Source organism: Urocitellus parryii, chromosome 12 (assembly GCF_045843805.1).
Source record: "Urocitellus parryii isolate mUroPar1 chromosome 12, mUroPar1.hap1, whole genome shotgun sequence".
NCBI lineage: Eukaryota > Metazoa > Chordata > Mammalia > Rodentia > Sciuridae > Urocitellus > Urocitellus parryii.
In genome coordinates this window covers 56,363,608-56,384,321 of record NC_135542.1, presented here as the reverse complement: position 1 = coordinate 56,384,321, position 20,714 = coordinate 56,363,608, and the positions used below count along the sequence as shown (strand labels likewise).

Below are 20,714 nucleotides of genomic sequence, written 5' to 3'. Positions count from 1 at the left end.
GTTTTGTTTTATTCTTTTGATACTGATCATTAAATCCAGAGGTGCTTTACCACTGAGTCACTTCACCAGTCTTTTTTTTTTTTTTTTTGAGTTAAGGTCTCACTAGTTGCTGAGGCTGGCCTTGAACTTGTGATCCTCCTGCATCCGCCTCCTGAGTTGCTAGGTTTATAGGCATGTACCATGGCACTTGGTTTAACTTTCATATTTTGAAAGCAGTATTGTGGCTATGTACAAAAACATTAGTATTTGTTGGAAAAACACTAAATTTTTTCAAGGACTTGTTCTCAAAAGTTTTTTGCACTGCCCTTCCATTGCAACTTTTTTTTCGTGTTTATTTCAAAATATTTTTTTTAAAAATATTTCCACTATGTATAAGGTTCTATAATATTAAAAATTAATTTTACCCAAATTCTACATATAAAGGAAAGAAAAGAATGAGTATACAACTAACAGGAGATTCCTAATCTCTTAATTCTTTAATTGGCTGCCCAAGAATTTCCTATCTTCATAAGCACTTACCAAATACCTTATTTATCCAAAAATCTTGTGACCTTCTTGAATAAAAATTTCCCCAAACCCACGAAAACAAACATGTGAGGTAACCAAGCCAGTCATCAACTTACCAGACTCCAAGGATAATAGCAAGCTCTTCAGCACATAAGTCAGGGATCTGAAACTGCTCACAGTCTGCGAACTTTATCTCATTCAAAACAGTGTCATCATTGAGCTCAAGATTCTGGTGGAATACAAAAGAAAATATTTATACCAAAAAGTAAAATTTTATTCACTTAACAGGACTGTATGTCACAGGTGACTAGGAGGGATAAAAGTAACTTTCATTTTTGTTAACGACTACATAATGTCTACATATGGTCAGTAGAATGTTTCTTATAAAATACATATTTGGGAATAATTTACCTTGTAAAAGGGAAGATGTATCATCTACACCCCAAGAATGCACTAACAATAACAATAATAGGGAATAGCTGGGTACAATGATGCACACCTATTCTGCTGACCACTAGGGAGGCTGAGGCAGGAGGATCACTTGAGTCCATGTATTAGAGACCAGATTGGGTGATGCAGTGAGAGACTCCACTCTCAAAAAAGAAAATAACAGTGAATAGCAGCTATCCTTGACTAAGCCTACTATACAAAAACTCCTCTGCTGGTCATTTTACAAACATTTGCTTATTCATCCTCACAAGAATTATAAACAAATATGTATTTCTTTTCCCATGTATAGATAAGAAAACAAAGAATCAAGAGACTTTAAGAAGCTGATCCAAGGTCACAAAGTATGTGGCAGCATCAGGATTTAAAACCTGGTCTTTCTCTCTGCCTCTAATTTCTAACATAAAACATCAACTCCCTAACTCCATTTCTCAACATAGTGTGATCAGCTGTGACCTGTGTTACAAATAATAGGATATTAATGACAGAAATATCAAACTGACAAACTGACTCTAAAATTTATATAGAAATGGAAGAGTCCTAGATTAGCCAAAACAATTTTAAAAAGAATAAAGGCTGGGATGTGGCTCAGTAGTAAAGCATTTGCCTAGCACCTGCAAGAGAGTACTTTTTTTATACCTTTATTTTATTCATTTATTTTTATGTGGTGCTGAGGATCAAACCCAGGGCCTCGCACGTGCTAGACGAGCGATCTACCGCTGAGCCACAACCCCAGCCCCTGCAAGAGAGTATTTGATTTCAGGAGTTACTCTACAGTCAAGACAGTGTGGTCCTGACATAAAAGTAGATATATAAATGAATGGAAGAGAATGCAGTCTGAAATTTTAGACCCAGTTGATTTTCAATACAGATACCTAGGTAATTCAATAGGTAAAATATTTTCAATAAATGATTTTGGAACAACTGGATATCCATTTGGAAAAAAATGACCCTCCATCTTTATCTCATATCACATAAGTCAAAATTGATCACAGACCTTAATATAGAAGCTAAAACAGGGGAAAACAAAAACTTCTAGAAGAAATCATAAGAGGAAATCTTAAAAGTCTTGGGGTAGACAGTCGTCCTTAACCAAGACATGTAAGAAAAACATAAACAATTATAGAAAAACTCTATAAAATAGTCTTCATCAAATTAAAAACTTCTCATCTTTGAAAATAATATTAAGAAAATGGAAAGCCAAGCTTAAGACTCAAAGAATGTACTGATAAAACACATATGTGCAAAGGTACTTATACTCAGAATAGGGAGACTCTTGGAACTCAATGAGGAAGAAAAATCACCTAATTAAAAAATGGACAAAAAATTTGTATAGCTAGTTCAGAAAAGATGTTATATAAATAACCAGTAAGTACACACACACACAAAAAAAAATTCTTGACTATAGTAATCAACAAAGAAATACTGATTACGGGCTAGAGTTGTGGCTCTGTGGTAAGAGTGCTTGCCCTAGCACATGAGAGGCACTGGGTTCAATTCTCAGCACCACATATAAATAAATGAATAAAATAAAGATCCATCAACATCTAAAAATTTTTTAAAAAAAGAAATACCGATTAAATCAGAATAAACTAGTAATACATAAATATTAGAATGGCTAAATTAAAAAGTTAATTTTAATTAACTTTTAATTTATGTTAATTTTAATTAACATAGTAAATGTAGACAAGGACCTGGAACAATTAGAACTTTCACACATTGCTGACAGAAATACAAAATGATACACCACAGAAAAGACTTTGTCAGTTTCTTATACATTTACCATTTGAGGTACCAATTCTACTAAGTAATTACTCAAGAGAAATGAAAACATATGTTTATGCAAAGATCTGCACATAAATGTTCACAGCAGTTTTATTTGTAATCGTCCAAAATTGGAAACAGCCCAAATGTCTGTCAACAGATAGATTTTTTAAATTATGCTATATTCAACCAACAGAATTTTATTCAGCAATAGGAACTACTGACACATGCAATCATACAGATAAATCCCCAAAAAATGCTGAAAAAGAGGCCAGATACAAGAGTACATACTGTCTGATTATGTTCATATGAAATTCCAGAAAAGGTAAACCATCTGTAGTCACAGAGAGCAAAACAATGGTTGTTCAGGACCAGAGAAATGAGGGGCTGACTGCAATGGTGCACTGTACAACTCTTTAGAGCAATGGGATTATCTTATCTGTATAGTAAGCATATACATTTCTTTGCCAAATATTGAAGTGTATAATTAAAATGGGTCAACTTTTCTGTAAGATACACCTCAATAAAAGTGATTCTTTAAAAAATGAATCACCCAAAACCAGTAAAACCACAATGAGATAAAACTACAAACTAACTCATCAGAATGGCAAACATTCAGGACTGACACCACCAACTACGAGCAAACAGGGAGACCCACTGGTGCTCTCCAGCACTGATGGGCAGAAAGTAAAACTGGACAACTACTTTGGAAAAGAAATTAGTAATCTCTCACAAAGTTAAAAATACACTTACCACACAACCCATCCCTTCTATTCCTAGTATTTACCCAAGAGAACTAAACACTGTTCAAAGACTACACACAAATGTTCCAAACTGCTGTACTCATAATAGCTACTAGAAACAACTCTGGTGTCCATCAACAGCTAAAAAAATAAAGGCAGTTACCCATACAATGAAAACTACTGAGCAATAAGTGGGATCTAACTATTGTTATTATGACATGGATAAATCTCAAAAACATTATGCTAAATGAAAGAAGCCAGATACAGCCGAGTATAGTGGCTCACACCTTTAATCCCAGGACTCAGAGGCTAAAAGCTGGAGGATCCAAGTGTGAGGCCAGCCTCAATAATTTGGTGAGACCCTAAGCAACCTGCCAAGGCCCTGTCACAAAATAAAAAGGGATAGGACTACAGCTCAGTGGTGAAAAACCTTTGGGTTCAATCCCCAGTACAGGGGAAAAAAGAATTAAAGAGGGCTGGGGATGTGACTCAATCGGTAGCGCGCTCGCCTGGCATGCGTGCGGCCCGGGTTCGATCCTCAGCACCACATACCAACAAAGATGTTGTGTCTGCCAAGAACTGAAAAATAAATATTTAAAAAAATTCTCTCGGGCTGGAGATGTGGCTCAGCGGTAGCGCGCTTGCCTGGCATGCGTGCGGCCCGGGTTCAATCCTCAGCACCACATACCAACAAAGATGTTGTGTCCGCCAAGAACTAAAAAATAAATATTAAAAATTTCTCTCTCTCTGTCTCTCCTCTCTCACTCTCTCTTTAAAAAAAAAATTCTCTCTCTCTCTAAAAAAAAAGAATTAAAGAATAAAAAAGAAAAAGGATAGAAGCCAACTACATGATTATATTGATGTAAAAATTTAGAAGCAGCAAATTTGTGACAAAAAAAAATAGATCAGTGGGAGAGAAAGTGACTACAAAGCAGTGTGAGGGGACTTCTGGGGTAATGAAAATGAATCTGCATTTTCATTATGGCAAGGACTACATGGTCCTATGTGTTCTTCAAAACTCATCACACTGTATTTAAAATAGGTGTATTTTATATAAAGTATTTCAATACACTGATTTAATTTTTTTCTATTTCAACACATATAAAGCTAAAACAAGGAAGACTTTGGGAGCCAAAGGGAGGTAGACAGAAACTCCCAGTTTCAGAAGGCTAGAAATTTATCTGTGGCTAAGAAATCAAGCTTTAGAAATGGGGAAAAGGTAAGCATTTCAACTCCCTGAATCACAGGCCAAAGCACCTATCCCTGCCTACCCTCGGACTCACCCTCACTGGAGATCTCACTTTGACCTACAAGGCTTTAAGAGGACCTGGAAAAATACAAAACGTGGGGCCACTCCTCAGTCCCCAATGAAAAAGTTCCTCCCTGAAGAGCAGCAGCCTTAAAGGCAAGGCTGGCAGGTGTACAGCACACCCTGCTGGTGGCCATTCATTTCACCTGAGGCCTTTCAGAATTGTTAAATGGAGTAACATGTAATTTGAAATTTTCTGATCATCATACATAAAATGTTAAAAAAAAAGATAACCTAATACATAGAAAATACTATCCTTGTAATATTACCAATATAAAATTATTAATTATATACTATACATTCTTTTTTCACACCGTCTGCTCTCTGATAGATATTTTACAGCACATCTCAGTTGGGACCAGCAAACCTCCAAGTATTCAATTGTCACATGTGGCTAATGGCTGCATACCAGCCAGTGAATTCCTAGAGTACCCCACAACTCTTACCTTTTTATATCTTTACAATATTGTATCAACTCTTTTCTGTACCCAGTGTTTAATAATACATTCATAGAGTATCTCATATATCTAAACTGATACTTTAACAAAATGTAAAGTGGGAAAAACAAATGAGGAAATAATACAGTAACCTTCCCAGGGGCTCACCAGCCCCTTCCTGTGAGGAACCCAGTCTCTTTGCCTCCATCACACAAGACCTGAGCCTATCAATATTAGCAATAGGGATCACATATTTGCCAGATACAAAGAAATGATCAAAATAGTTTCAATCTTCATTGAAGAGTCTCTATGTTCCTCATTAGCTCTTCTGAAATTAAAATGAGTCCGCTACAGTACCAACTTATCTGTTCTACAGGTCCCCCATATTTAACTATTGTTCTACCCTACTCCCACTCAATCCTTGAAACATTCTATTGAATCAAGAAATCAGCACATAATCTACTACCAGTATGTGGGACATACCATATTCAGCATTTAATGTGTATTTCTTCTCTGTGGTAGCATATGTATATTTCTATTTTTTTGTGAATTCACACTTCTAATTTATTCTCCCTTCTTCTCCATCCCACAGGTGAACTACTGAAGAACAGAGATTGTGTCTTTTGATTTGTATAGTAGGATTGCATATCGTTGTTGGCTTATTGAACCCTGATATCCAGTAGCTTTAGTCTTATTAATTTTTCATTAATGACAGACTACAAATCTAGGAAACCCCAAAGGGAAAATATTATGTTCCTCCTGGTAATAAAATTACTTCATATTCCTAATTCTAAGATACATATTTTCACACTATAAATTTATAATTAGGACATATTTTGGATTCACTATATTTGGTATAGTAATGCTTCATTTTGTTCCTTGAAGAAGAATAGTTATTAAATACACAGTTTTTATAATCAAATAATGTTATCAGAACACAAACAATTCTATCTTCCATTCATGAGAATAAATGTTTTCATCATACCTACATAACTCAACTTATACTTTCCACCTTTAACTTGTAATTAACAAGATAACAAGATTATATGAATGTATTTTATTTCAAATATAAAAATATTACATAAATTCTGTATTAACTTATACACTGTAGTTCATACATTCCTTATTATAGTCATCATATCCTGTTTATCACCACAGGAGACAATTCTCAATAGAAGAACATAATGAAAAAACCAACAAACAATAAGGTATTACTGATTAAGATGCTTAGATTTAAGAATTAGATCTCCTTTCAAAGGTGCTACTCTGTGACCTAAAAGTCAGGCTTACTACAGCTAACCTAAGCTCGGGGGAGGGCTTGAAGAGGATCCTATACATTTAAGGAAGAAATAATGGATGGAAGTAGGTATGAGTACAGCTCCTTTACTTTTGAGCATCGACAAACAGCAGTACACATATTCGCTCAGTCATGGCTCTACATCATTCAGGTAGAAGAGTGTACCCTGTGTAATTTGATTCCTGAGTTCCCACAGTTCTCCCTTCCTTCCTTCATTCTCTTCTTAGAATCAGTAGCTATACTCACTGAAGTTAGCACACAACCAAGCAGTGTACTTGGAACAGGCCCAGAAGGCACATGAGCTCTTCAGAGGCCTTCCCTGGGATTAACGACTGCTGCCACTTTTCTCACTCATCCCTAACCTTTCCCTTTGGCATTATTTTCAGCACAGAATAGAATTTTAGTGGTCACTGTACTCAAGGTAAATTTGCATGCTGGCTCTGGAAGAAAGAGAAGCAAAATATGGGCTTCAAAGAGAATAAAAATCAAAGAAAAATTTATCTCTACTTAAGGGTGAAAAAATAAAAGCTCCAACATAGGATCTTCCCAACTACCTTGAAAAGGCTCTGGAGAGGACAAAATGAAATCTAATCCCACCCATTCAGTGTTTCCATGGTACTCATCTATTGGAACTATTAGACTTAGATGTTAATTGAATTTAATAACTTAAAATCCAACTTACCTTGGTTAAGTGTTCCTGAGGAGTGGGTGATGGACTGAACTCATAATTTGAAAGGACATCCTCTTCCCTTCTTACATCTAGAATCAGTTGTGCCACATAATTTTCCTGAAATCGTGTCCTTTTTCCCAAAGCACCTAAAAAAATAAAATGAAATTGTATCTACAGATTTATCAATGAGATCCACAGTACAATCATGAAGAATAATGTTTTCAGAGTGCTTTAGACTTTACGAGGTGTTCTCTCCAGGTCACATCAGAGAAATCTGAGGCTCACTGATGTAAAATGACATCAAATTATACAGTAGATCAGCTACAGTGCCAGGACTCAGACTCAGGATTTCTGCCACTAGATTCCCCACACTCATTTCTACATCAAACTACTTCCCTCCTCAAAAATGAGTAATTCATTAAGTATTGTAGGTAGAGAAACTATTATTATCCCTAAGAACAGATGAAAAGAAGGAGGTTTTCAGGTATATTCACTTATTTAAGATTACAGGACTTCTCCATATCAGAGCTAGAATTTAAAGTTAGAATCTTTGGATTCTAAATCTCCCAGTCTAGTACTCTATCTGGCTTTATATAGGCCAAAAATTTCCTTAAATGTCTCTGAAATAATGTGCTGCAGAGCTGTTTCAGATCACTTTAAGAGAAGCAAAAATTCCAAGATCCATTCTCTGGAAAATATCACATTACAAAGACCCTTGATTACAAAGACCAATCTAAGAAGTCTGGCTTTTATCCTGTAAAGAGTCTAGCTCTAAGTTATGTATCAACCTTTTAAACATATTATGCCAAAAATCATCACCAAAAATGCTTTAACACAGCTTTCTGTTTTATAATAAGATTATAGCTAAGTGGGGAAAAAAATAAAAGACTGATTCTCATTTTGTATTTGTGAACACCACATTTATATTTTTAAGCTTTTCACCCCAATTTGGAAAAAGAACATATGAAAAACTAGCTCATAAATATACCAATAGTTAAAGCTGAACATAAAGAGTACAACATCATTAACCTCTTAATATAATCCCCAGAAAGCCTCCTTAGGACCAAAATATTTGAAAACAACCTCTGAAAACTAACCTTACAAGTTACATTATTTATAACTATATTTTCAAATACAGACAAGATTCCAACTTATACATGGCATTGTTCCAAAAGCTATAAGCTGGATATGAAATAACCTTTCCCCCACAAATAATGTAAAAGGTGGCTAAGATCCCAAACCAGCCCACAAAGTCATATTTAACTCATATCTAAAGGATACACTAGCTCAATTAGAAACACCAAATTTTCTGGTTAAAACTGAGCCTTAGACTTTGTTCCTAGCCTAGGGAGTACAAATAGGTTCAATCATTTCAATAAATACAGAGGCAATCACATCCTGGAATGCTCAATCAAGGTTCAACAGTATAAATGAGGTGACTGATTGATGATTTCTGACTTTAATTAATTTATTCAATACTGAATGCCAATCATATTGTCATAGATTAGGGATACAGTGATTAAAAAAAGAAAGCAATGTTTCTTATTTGGCATTCAGAAGAAACAGGTTTTAGGAGAAATTCTATAATTCACTCATTAATTCAACCTGTACTTATTGAATGCCTATTACATGCCATACAATGGTCTAAGACACTGAAAACACATCTTCTCATAAGGAATACAAAATGAGATTACATGCCTGTAATCCCAGTGACTGAGAAGCCTGAGGCAAAAGGCTCTCAAGTTCAAGGCCAACCTCAGAGACTTACCAAGGTACTAAGCAAGCAGCAAGACCCTGTCTCAAAATAAAAAAATAAAAAGAATTAGGAATACAACCCAGGAGTAAGGAACCTTTGGGTTCAATCCCCAGTTAAAAAAAAACAAAAACAGAGGATGTAGCTCAGTGGTAGAATGTCCTGGGCTGCACACACACACTTGAGTAATACAAAATGGAGTACAAAACAAGCACAACAGTTGGCACTTACAAGAAAGGGCAATGCAGAAAGGCCAAACTGAACTTGGGAGTCAGGAGAGGCCTTTGGAGGCCCACACTCAGCACCAAGTGGTCGAAGTTTATTTGTGAGCTGCCTGGCTGCTATGTATTACTAACAGGTATCTAACTAGATTAAAACAATAAATGGGAATAAATTTTATCAAGAAAATAAATTTGTCCTAAAAATATAAATTTTTAAATAAAATCTTTAAAATCTATTTTTGTAAGGCAAAGAACAAGCTATAGAAAATCAAATACAGCATACAGCAAAACTGACAATGTATACACTGGTTTTATTATAAAAATAAAATCAATTATTCACAAAAGGTAAAGTCTTACCTGTCAAATCAATATGCAACTTGCCGATATCTTTAGCAATATTGAACTGATCTTTTGCTTTTTTATACTCATAATAATATAAAAATATATATGCACATTCCAGATGGAACTGAATAGCCAAATAATGCCCCGAATCACCTACAAACAAATTGTCTAGTTTCATCACTGCAAGACAAAAGGTGAAATATTGAAAAGTAGAATAAATAAAATGTTGAGCCTACAATATTAAAGAATATATTATATACCTTCTGCTCTTGAAGAATTTTAAATGTGCAAAGTAAGCAACATAAAAATAATAAGAGCTAGCATTCTTGGAGCACTTATACACTCCAAATATGCAGCTAAGAACATTATACACATTGCTTCTTTTATTCTATAAGTCCTAGGAGAACTGATCATAACCTTGGTCTTTAGCTTAGAATGCTTCTCCTAATCATGCTACGAAAATATGGCAAAGAAGGTGGTACTCACTCAGAGTACTGAATGAATCTGTAAAGAACATAGAAAATCTCATGAAGGGGAGGTTAGCTAAGTATACCTAAGAATTTTTTCCCTTAAAAGAAAAGAGGAATCATATATACATCCATATACATCTAAGACAATTACAAGTATAGGATAGAGAATGAATCAATATTGTCTTCACTGTCAAATTCTGACCTATTTCTCTAAACACCTGAGATGAAAAAATGGGAGATAACAACTTCTAATGTAAGCATTTGAAATAAAATGACTGTCAAAATTAACAAAGGAGATAGTACAACACCACACACCAGGTTACAAAGAAGTCTAACAGAACAACTCATTCAACTGATTCCCAAAACCAGAATTCCCTACTACAATATCCCTGAGAAGCCATCCTTCACATTGTTTATAGTACTAGAATAGTCAGCATTTCACCAAGCAGTCTACAAGAATGAATGCACAATGAAGGAATAGAAAAAGTACTTCAGGGAGTTGGAAGGAGGATAGAAGTGTAGAGGTGATGCTGCAAAAGCCTGGTGTACTTCATCAATGAGCCATTTGGCTACAGCAAAACACTTATAGCAAAGAAAGAGATACCCCTTTGTCCTACCATAAACTAAAATTAAAATGGACCTGAAAAACAAAGACAGTGTTTTTCTATTTCCTGCCAGTTCCTTAAAATAGAATCTCTGGTCTCTGAAAACAAGTCAAGATACATTTGTCTCACCTCAAAAGACACATAGGCATTCAAACATGAACTTCTCACCGTGAAAACCCCTCAACAGATTTCATCCATGCAAGTCAACTTACAAAAAGCTGAACCTAATAATACCCAATGCTTCTCGTGAGGGCTGCTTTCTCTTAACTTTCATAACTTGTTCTGCTCATTATTTCTGAGGATCCAGACATTACTGTAATAAATAAAATAATGTTCTATGACCTTAGCACAATTAGAAAGTGACAAAATCTTGTTTCATTGTCTATAACAATAAAGCAATCTCCTACAACAGGTTCTGGATACAAAAATCAAGGAATGTGAAGGTAAGCCAAGGTTTTTAAAAATCCTCTTTCAAATATCACAAAAAGGCCATATCTGCATTTAAATTACACAGGTCTAGGGAAGACTACCAAATTCAACTGTCTTAATAACACAAAAAATAAGTCACATAAATGCATAAATTTGGTCTTATGTATCTACCTTTCCTTCTACATACCTACATAAATTCCTACCAACCTATCCACATATATATGTATATATCATCAGTACAACTGGCTGTGACCCTGTACTCCTATGCTTTCTCTGCACATGTATTCAGGAGTCAACTATTGTCAGATTAAATAAAGTAGGGAAATAGATCCTCATTTTTTTTTCTTGTTTTGTCTACTTTAAGAAGTAGCTTAGGAGCTGGTGTTGAGGCTTAACGGTAGAGCACTCACTTAGCACATGTGAGGCCCTGGGTTCAATCCTCAGCACCACATAAAAATAAATACATAAATTAAACAAAGGTACTATGTACAACTAAAAGAAATAAATATTAAAAAAAAGAAGTAGCTTAATCTGCAGATTCCAGCAGTACAGTCAACTGCCTCCTAAAATACTGCCTTTAATAAAATACTTTAACAAAATACTGCCTTTAATAAAAACACTTAAAAAGCTAAATTTAAGTTTTCTATATACTTTTATGTAAATGGTCATTACAAAATACGTAATTTGTTTTTCCCATTACTGTGACTCAAACCAGGACCTGGTACATGCTAGGCAGACACTCTACCACTGAGTTATATACCCAGCTCTTAAAGTAAGTATTCTTCAGTGAACAAAAACTAAATAAAAATACAACCTTAGGAAGTGAGTATGCAGTGCAACCATTTTTTCCCCTGAAGCCATTTGCCAAACCCTAGGGACCTTAGGGTTCCATTCTACAGCTACAAGGAACCTCAAAGATGAGGGATGAGGGCTGGACCCGCCCAAAGTAAGCAATCCAGGAGCTCTACTCCTAAGGCTGAAAACCAGAGAATTATACCTTCAGTGTACAGTTAAAATAGAGATAAGGCTGCCACACAAAAAGGACGGACGGCAAGCAGCACTGTGAGAAGGGAAAAAGACTCATCCTAAGGGCTGTGGCTGGGGCTGGGGCTCAGTGGTAGAGCGCTTGCCCAGCATGTGTGGGACACTGGGTTTGATTCTCAGCACCGAATATAAATGAATAAAATAAAAGCCCATCAACAACTAAAATAATATTAAAAAAAAAAGATTCATCCTAAGAACCAAAATAATAACCCAGCTGTCACAAAAATCTGTAGGCCAAATTCAGGTATCTACATAATCCATGATTTCTCAAGCTAAGCATACAGGTTCCCAGAAAAGTGGCAGAAACAAAGGCCAAACCTCTTCTGAAACAATGCAACTTCAATCGGGATTCAAAGAATTACCCAGGGGCTGGGGATGTGGCTCAAGCGGTAGCGTGCTCGCCTGGCATGCGCGGGGCGCTGGGTTTGATCCTCAGCACCACATACAAATAAAATAAAGATGTTATGTCCACAGAAAACTAAAAAATAAATATTAAAAAAACTTCTCTTTCTCTCTCTCTCTCTTAAAAAAAAAAAAAAAGGAATTACCCAGGTAAATTTCCAAGAAACATTAGCTCATAGAAAAGAAAACCAAAAAAAAAAAAAGCCATAGAACCTAAAAAATAAAGTACTGACACCGAAAGTTAGCAGAAACAAAAGAGAAACAGCCCCTAAGAACCTTCAGAATCTGAAATTACAAGATATAGTACATGAAATGTTTAATAAACAATAAGAAATAAAAAATTAAGCCGAGCACAGTGGCACAAGTCTATAATTCCAGCCACTTGGGAAACTGAGCATACATAAAGAGAAATCCATCCCTAGTCCTAGCATAGTCAAGTGAAAGAATCACAAATCCAAAATCTTCAGAATAACAAAATGAAACTGATGTACTACTCACAAGGGAAAGCAATTAGACTTCTGCACACCAACAAAGGGAATCAAGAGAAAACAATGATTATCTTCATGGTGCTACCTAGAACTTTTAGCCAATGCTTTCAGAGGCAGGGTCAAATAATAACATCTTCAAGCAAACAAAACCACAGAGTTTATCACCAAGATGATAAACTTATGGAGTAACTGCTACATCACTTATAGTATACAAAAACATAACTTTTGAGTTTTGCCTCCCCTAAGCAGAAAGAATAACATTGCCCACAGGCAGATAGTAAAAGAGCCAAAGGCAGCAACCTAACTTTGCAGTTTCAAACTTCAAAAGATTGTCCATCTTTCAAGTTTAGAAAGTAAGAAAGCTGAGTCACTGAACAAATAAATTTTAAGAAAGAGTTGAGGCATTTATCTAGTTTTGAAATTTCTGATTAATAGGAGTTGAAGCCAGGTATGGTGTTACAACACCCATAATTCCAGCCTCTCAGAAGGCTAAGGCAGAAACATCACAAGGTCAAGGCTAGCCTCGGCAACTTAGCAAGAGCCTATCTCAAAGTAAAAAAAATGGCAAGGGCAGGGGACATGGCTCAGTAGTAAAGCACCCCTAGGTTCAATCTTTAGTAACCCCCAAGTATTCAGAGGAAACATTTTCCAATATTAATTAATCTACTGATGAATATATGCAAAAATCTGAAGAGTAAAGAACAATGAAAAGATAGAAAAATCATTGTTTCACCAAAAGCAATGATTATCCAAGTTATCCAATTGACATTCCCATAAGAAGCTGAATCTCATGAATATTATCTAGACATGCATAAACAAAAGCAAAGAACTATTTTCAGATGCGTTCTGCTCTCCATAAAGACAGATTCAGAAACAAAGGTAGGTATGCAAAATAGTCCAAAACGTATCTAAACTCACAAAGTGAGGAAACATGATAGCTGATAACTTGATCAGACTACAACTAGAGTCACCATGACACCACTATAAGATCTGGTACAAATAAACTAACAAAAGTATGATCTTAAGCAAAAAATTACATGATTTCTTTGATCAATACATAGTTATTGAGCAACTACTATAAAAACAGAAACAACTGAAGTTTACGGCACAATCATCAATAAAACTGATCAAGGCCACCTTACCTAAAACCATTAACAAATTCTCACTGCTGCTAGGATAAAGACAAATTCCCAAGCACACCCCATCCTGTCCTACAGTCCTTGACCTCTATCTCCCACATAGTTCTCTCTCTGCTCTAGCTTCAATGACCTTCCTTCAGGCCTTCAGACAAATGATACTAGCCTTCAAGGTTCACAGAGGCACTTCTTTTTAACATCAAAAGTGCAAAGTAAGTCAGAAGCTTGGGTGTAAGACGCAGACGTTATCATGTTGAAGATGAGTGGGTAGCAGCCACAGAGCCAAAATCAGTTCCAGAACCTAAGGAGAAAGTGTTCCAGAAGGAAGTGTATCTTCATACATCACCACAGCTGAAAAACCTGATCCAACTGCAGAGATGGCAGCTGAGTCATTGCCCTTCTCCTTGGGGACAGTGTCCAGCTGGGAGCTGGAAGCCTGGTATGAGGATCTGCAGGAGGTTCTGTCTTCAGATGAAAATGGGGGGACTTATACCTCACCCCCTAGAAACAAAGAGGAAGAATCAAAAACCTTCACCACTCTTAATTCTGCATCTCTGGCTTGGCTGGCTGAGGAGCCAGAACCAACAGAAGTCACAAGCATCTCCCAGAGTCCTCGCTCTCCAGACTCCAGTCAGAGCTCCCTGGCTCAGGTGGAAGAGGAGGAAGACCAAGGAAAAACTAGGAAATGGAAACAGAGTGGCCTGTGGCCAGCTCGGGCTGGAAAGCAACGTATGAAGAAAAAAGAACAAGAGAATGAAAGGAAAGTGGCACAGCTAACTGAAGAAAGTGAACGGCTCAAGCAGGAAACAGAGCGCCTGGCTCAGGGAGTAGAAGCCACACGCCATGCTCTAATTGACCGAATGGTTAATCTACACCAAGCCTGAACAATTGGAACCATCACTCCCCAACTGGGGCCACTCCCTACCTTACCCTGAAGGGGCCACTGACCACCTTCACACCAGTGTCAATGATGTAACCCTCAATCACATGTCCAGTAGGGGGAAGGATTGGGGGAGAAAAAAGGAAAGGGTCTCAGCTTGTATGTAGAGATAATACATTTATTTATTAACTGTCCATATCCATTAAAGACTTTCTATGAGCAAAAAAAAAAAAGTACAAAGTAAGCTCACTATCAAGACTATCCTGTTGGGCTGGGGATGTGGCTCAAATGGTAATGCGCTCACCTGGCATGCGCGGGGCGCTGGGTTCAATCCTCAGCACCACATACAAATAAAATAAAGATGCTGTGTCCACCGAAAAACTAAATAATAAATATTTTAAAAATTTTTAAAAAAGGAAGACTAACCTGTCATCCATATATAAGATGATGCTTATTTGATTCTCCTATAGGTCCAAAACCCTTATCAACAGTAATGACATCCAAAAAGCTCTGAAAACAAAGTTCTTTAACCTGACCTGACCTCATTTAGCCACAAAAACTTTTTATTTTTTATTTTTTCAGTACTAAGGATTAACCCCAGAGATGCTCTTCCACTGAGCTACATCCCCAGATCTTTTTATTTTTTTAATCTGAGAGAGGATCTTCCTAAGTTGGCTTCAAATTTGCAACCCTCCTGCCTTAGCTTCCAGAGTCACTGGGATCTACCATACTCAGGTAGCAGGAAAACTGGATGTGAATGGATGGGGTAGAACTAGTCCTTCCGATAAAACTTTGCAGTAGGAAAAGGGAAAGGTATAAATTAGATGAGGCAGCTTTTGCCACTCAAAGGAACCAAAGGGTCCTGTTTGCCTCACTAAACATGGCAGGAAAAAATTACAAGCAGTCCAAAGCTCTCCTGTCAATGGAGGACTGGGTGAAAAAAATTATAAAATATTCACACACTGGAATATTGTACAGCTGTTAAAAATAAAGAAGTTTATAAGCCAAGTGCAGTACTACTAGTACATTCTGGTAGTCTCAGCTACTCAGGAAGCTGAAGCAAGGACAGCCTGGGCAACACAGAAAGATTCCATTGGGGGCGGGGGTAGGGGTGGAGTCTAGACTAAACCAGAAATTAATAAAACCGGTAACTAAGGAGAAAGAGAGAACAGGGTAGAAGGGAAACAAACAGAAGGGAGACTTCTCTAAATACACCTCATTATGTAGTTTTGACTCTAGAATGATGTAATTGTTTTACATATCCAAAAATTAAAGAAATAAACGAAAAAAGTATTCCCTAAAAATTGAAAACAAATGGAAAGAAGTAACCCTTATTTCAAATAAGCATTAACCAACTCTAATTTATACCCCCCAAAAAATCCTCTTCCTTCTGACCTCTATGCATCACCAGCTTCATTTCCTACTGCTGATCCCTTCAATTTTTCTATCCCTCTCCTGCCTCTCTCTTTCCCAAGTATTTTCCTCTCTTCCATCTGTATAACCTTTAACTACATCTATTAAGTTACTATATGTTCTTAGAATTGCGTTAGATTGCCAGGTGCAGTGGCGCATGCCTGTAATCCCAGAGACTCAGGAGGCTGAGACAGGAGGATCTCGAACTCAAAGCAAGCCTCAGCAAAAGTGCAACTCAATGAGACCCTGTCTCTAAATAAAAACACAAAATAAGGCTGGGGATGTGGGTCAATGTCAAGTGTCCCTGAGTTCAATCCCTGGTACTGAAAAAAAAAAAAAAGCACACTAAAGGGCTGGGGCTATAGCTCAGTGGTAAAGTGCTCGCCTAACACCTGTGAGGCGCTGGCTTTCAATCCTCGACCACCACATAAAAAATAAATAAATAAAATAAAGGTATTGGGTCCATCTACGACCAAAATAAATTATTTACATATATATAATTATGGCACGCTAAGCTGGGCCAGGTGGGACATACCTGAAAGCTCAGCTCTTTGGGAGGGTGAGGAAGGAGGATCTTGAATTCCAGGCCAAGTAGGAGCAACACAGTGAGATCCCATCTCAAAAAAAAAAAAAAAAAAAAAAACAGGCACACTATACCACCTTCAGTTCTACCTCACAGAGTTGTTATAAGGAATAAACTAGTTAAAGATTCAGAACAGTTGTACACACCCTAGAAATGTTAGCTGCATTATCATTACTGGTTACTACACTGCCGATTAGCTTAGAATTGTAATGGAAAGAGTGAACAGGACTTGGACTCAGAAACTCCAGGACATAATTCTGGCGCTTGGGTAACTTCTGAGTCTTGATTCTTTGTCAGATGAGTTAGTTAGACAAGATGATCTCTAAAGGGCCTTTCCAAAGCAAAGCTTTCAGACCAGGATAAGTGTTTAGGAATGAAAAAGAGGGATAGATACGGAACCCTTAGGGAAGAACTAATAAGATTTAAGAACTGGCTAGATATGCAGAAGTGATGGAAAAAAGTGAGTCAACTATGAACACAAAGTTTTAAGCTTTGGATGACTCAAGGTTTCAATAAAAAGAGGAGCATGTTGACCCAATAGATATATATTTATTATTGTAATAAATCTGTAGGTTCTTCATGGAAATTAATATTCATGACCTTCTGGATTAAAATCTCTTCTCATGAGATTATTTTAATGCTATGTTAAAATGAAACCCCTACCAATAATTGTAATTACAGATAATCATATATGTAGTACATTTAATAACATTCATTTCTAAGTATCAAATTTATGAAAAACAAATCAATGTATACATCAGTCACCAAGATACTAAGCTCTTGAACAACTCTGAATGTGGAAACAATCTAACCTCAAAGTCACACAGATGCCTAGAGATGTCAAAGCAGAACACACTGACAAAACATTTTAACCTGTTTTCTCTAAGTGACTTTATGACTTCATTTCCAAGTGGCTAAGCTGTAATATTCCACTTTATGCACTATATGGAACACGTTTTCAGTATCAAATCCCACAATAAATTATTGGGCCCTTAAGTAGTCTCTAGAGAATTGTGGTTCCATTTAGTATGACATTCAAAAGAATGCCTTAGACAATGCTGAGGAAAATATTTTTTTGAAGACTCTAACCTATTTCTATCACAGTTGTGATCAGACCAGCAAAGAAATGCTGACATTCTAATAGTCACTATTTCATTAGGTTATACTGATATAACCTTCCTGGACAAAAAGTTAAAGCTCACAGTTGTTTATAAAATCTTTTGCATATGTTTCATACACTAAAAAAAACCCTGCCAACTTTTTGATGACCCTTCAAGGGTAACATTTCAAATATAATGGACCTCGAACAGCATTTCAGTTATGACTATTTGGTCAATATTTGGGTCAAATCCCAGAACAAAACATTTTAAAAATAAAATTATTTATGAAATATCATAGTTTAATAATATCTACAGACCTCGTTAGACATAGCCAGAATGTCTAATTATGTCTAGTCACCAATTTATGACTAGATAAAATAAAAAATGTTGTTGATTAGCCTAGAACAGCAACATAAAAAAAATTCTTAGTCACAAGGCAAAGCAAATGATATGCTGAAATATATTGCAGAAAAGAACTGAGGCCACTTGGGGAATGAGTCACATAGAGTCATATTTTCCAGATATCTTGGTTAACTATTTCTGTTTTAGAACTTAATTTTAAATCTAAGAATAAAATTACATACCATCTGGTTCCTACCTTTTAAAAAGAAAAATATGTGCCAGGTATGGTGGCACATATCTGTAATCCTTGAGACTCAGGAGGCTGAGGCAGAAGGATCACAAGTTTGAGGTCAGCCTCAGCAACTTAGCAAGGCCTCAAGCAACTTATTGAAACTATCTCAAAATAAAAAGTAAAAAAGGCTGGGGATGTAACTCAGTGATAAAGCACCCTGTGCTCAATCCCCAATAGCAAAAGAAAAAAGAAATTAAAAGAAAGATGCATAAGGATGAAGTTTTTCTTTTACTTTTTTTTTTTCTTTTTTAGGGCTTGGTGGTGGTAGCTCAGTGGTAGAGTGCTCGCCTAGCACATGCAAAACCCTGGGTTTGAACTCAGCATCATATAAAAGTAAATAAATAAAATGGAAGAGATTGTGTCCATCAACAACTAAAAACAATAATAAATAAATTTCTTTTTTAGTTGTTGACACCTTTATTTTATTAATTTACTTATATGCAGTGCTGAGAATTGAACCCAGTGCTTCACGTATGCTAGGCAAGTACTCTACCACTGAGTCAACCCAGCCTTCTTTTACTTTTTAATATGGGTCATTATTATAAAGATTAGTCACCGAGATATGGGAAAGATGTGTTCATGTATGCAAATATAACTTGGCGTAATATGGAAAGAACGTAATGTTTTATATATATAGTAATTGCACCACGTGATTTCCTTTAAAAAAAAAAGAAAGAAAGAAAGAAAGAAAAACCTCCCAGTTACACCTTGCTTTTTTTCAACAACCAATTTTCCATAAAAGTACAATGAAGCAGAGGTAATTAAATAATATCCTATGCAGTATTATATAACTACCTCTTTATAAAATTAAATAATGGATTGAATTCTTATGCCATATACTTCCAAATGATTTCCTTAACCTCTGAAAAATCTAATTTGCTTCCCATTACTACTATGGACATTCAATTCATTCTTGGCTTTCAAAAATTCACCTAATTTCATGAACAAGAAGCTTGTCCCCTCACACTTAGTTTGTTTATGGAATGTATATCACTTCATTTCAAAAATATTTAATAGCATGCTTGGGATAAAACATTCTACCCAGTTTTCATTGTACTGAGGAAAACAATGAGTCTGCAATAGGTATATCCAATCCAGATTTTATCCAGTACCACTTCATTTTTCATTTTGAAGAGAATGCCCAGCTGAGCAAGATTCAGCTCCATACGTATCTCTACAGGATCAATTTTCTCATAATTTCTAAAATATCTGACTTTTTGAAAAACCCAGCTTCAGAAGTTAGACAAAAACTGCTATTGAAATGGAGGACAAATACTTCTAGGTACCAACATTGCTCCTTAGAGGAAATTCTCCAACTTCTCCCTAAATATTGCACAACAGGCTCAATAAATATTACCCGTTATTATTCAATAAATATGTAGCAAATATTTACTTTTTTATAGGCACTATGCTAAGAGAAGCAATTTTTTAAAATTTCAGTCCTCAAGAAGCTCACAACTCTAAAGTGCCCTACAGCCTTAGTGGAAATATGCATGGTTCAGTAGACTAAATTTGCTCATAAATATCAGTCATAATCCAAAAGTATTAAGTCAAAGTCTTTCTGCAGGAAAAGATCAGTTGTTTTCCAGTTATTATTTAAGAAATATCATATAGAAAAATATTAAGTTCCTTATATATAATAAAACAACAGTAAGTCCCAGGAACAATTTTTTTCAAATACAATGTTTAAGTGATCTACCACTGCCACGCTTGTTCCACAGCCTTGTAGTACCTAAAATCTTGAAAGAATATAAAGTCAGAAGATGAAAAGACCTCCCATGTTCTTGAATGGACAGAATTAATATTATTAAAATGGTCATATTTACCAAAAATGATCTACAGACTCAATGCAGTCCCCCTCAAAATAAACAATGACTACTTATATCAGTAAATAGCAGAAAGATCAGTAGAGTAGAGGAAAGGAAACAGGAGGAGGGAGGAGGGGAGAGAAAGTACTGAGGACTGAATTAGAGCAAATTATATTCCACACTTTCATAATTATATCATAATGAATCCTTATATATAACTAAAAAGAGTCAA

General features: G+C 35.9%; 1 protein-coding gene and 2 pseudogenes across 4 annotated transcripts in view; 2 read left to right on the top strand and 1 right to left on the bottom strand.

Moving 5' to 3' along the window:
- Positions 1–20,714, bottom strand: part of Ttc27 (tetratricopeptide repeat domain 27) — a 158,583-nt gene that overhangs the window by 119,883 nt on the left and 17,986 nt on the right. For 3 of the 4 annotated variants that reach the window (XM_026386889.2, XM_026386815.2, XM_026387053.2), the window contains 3 exons: positions 9,506–9,670; positions 7,187–7,320; positions 624–736 (listed from right to left, as the gene is read on the bottom strand). In XM_026386889.2, coding sequence (XP_026242674.1) covers positions 624–736; positions 7,187–7,320; positions 9,506–9,670 — 412 coding nt within the window. The remainder of the gene's footprint in view (positions 1–623; positions 737–7,186; positions 7,321–9,505; positions 9,671–20,714) is intronic. The other variant, XM_026386977.2, reaches the window with a different exon arrangement.
- LOC144249842 (DDIT3 upstream open reading frame protein pseudogene) lies at positions 14,315–14,419 on the top strand (annotated as a pseudogene).
- Positions 14,335–14,948, top strand: LOC113194620 (DNA damage-inducible transcript 3 protein pseudogene; annotated as a pseudogene).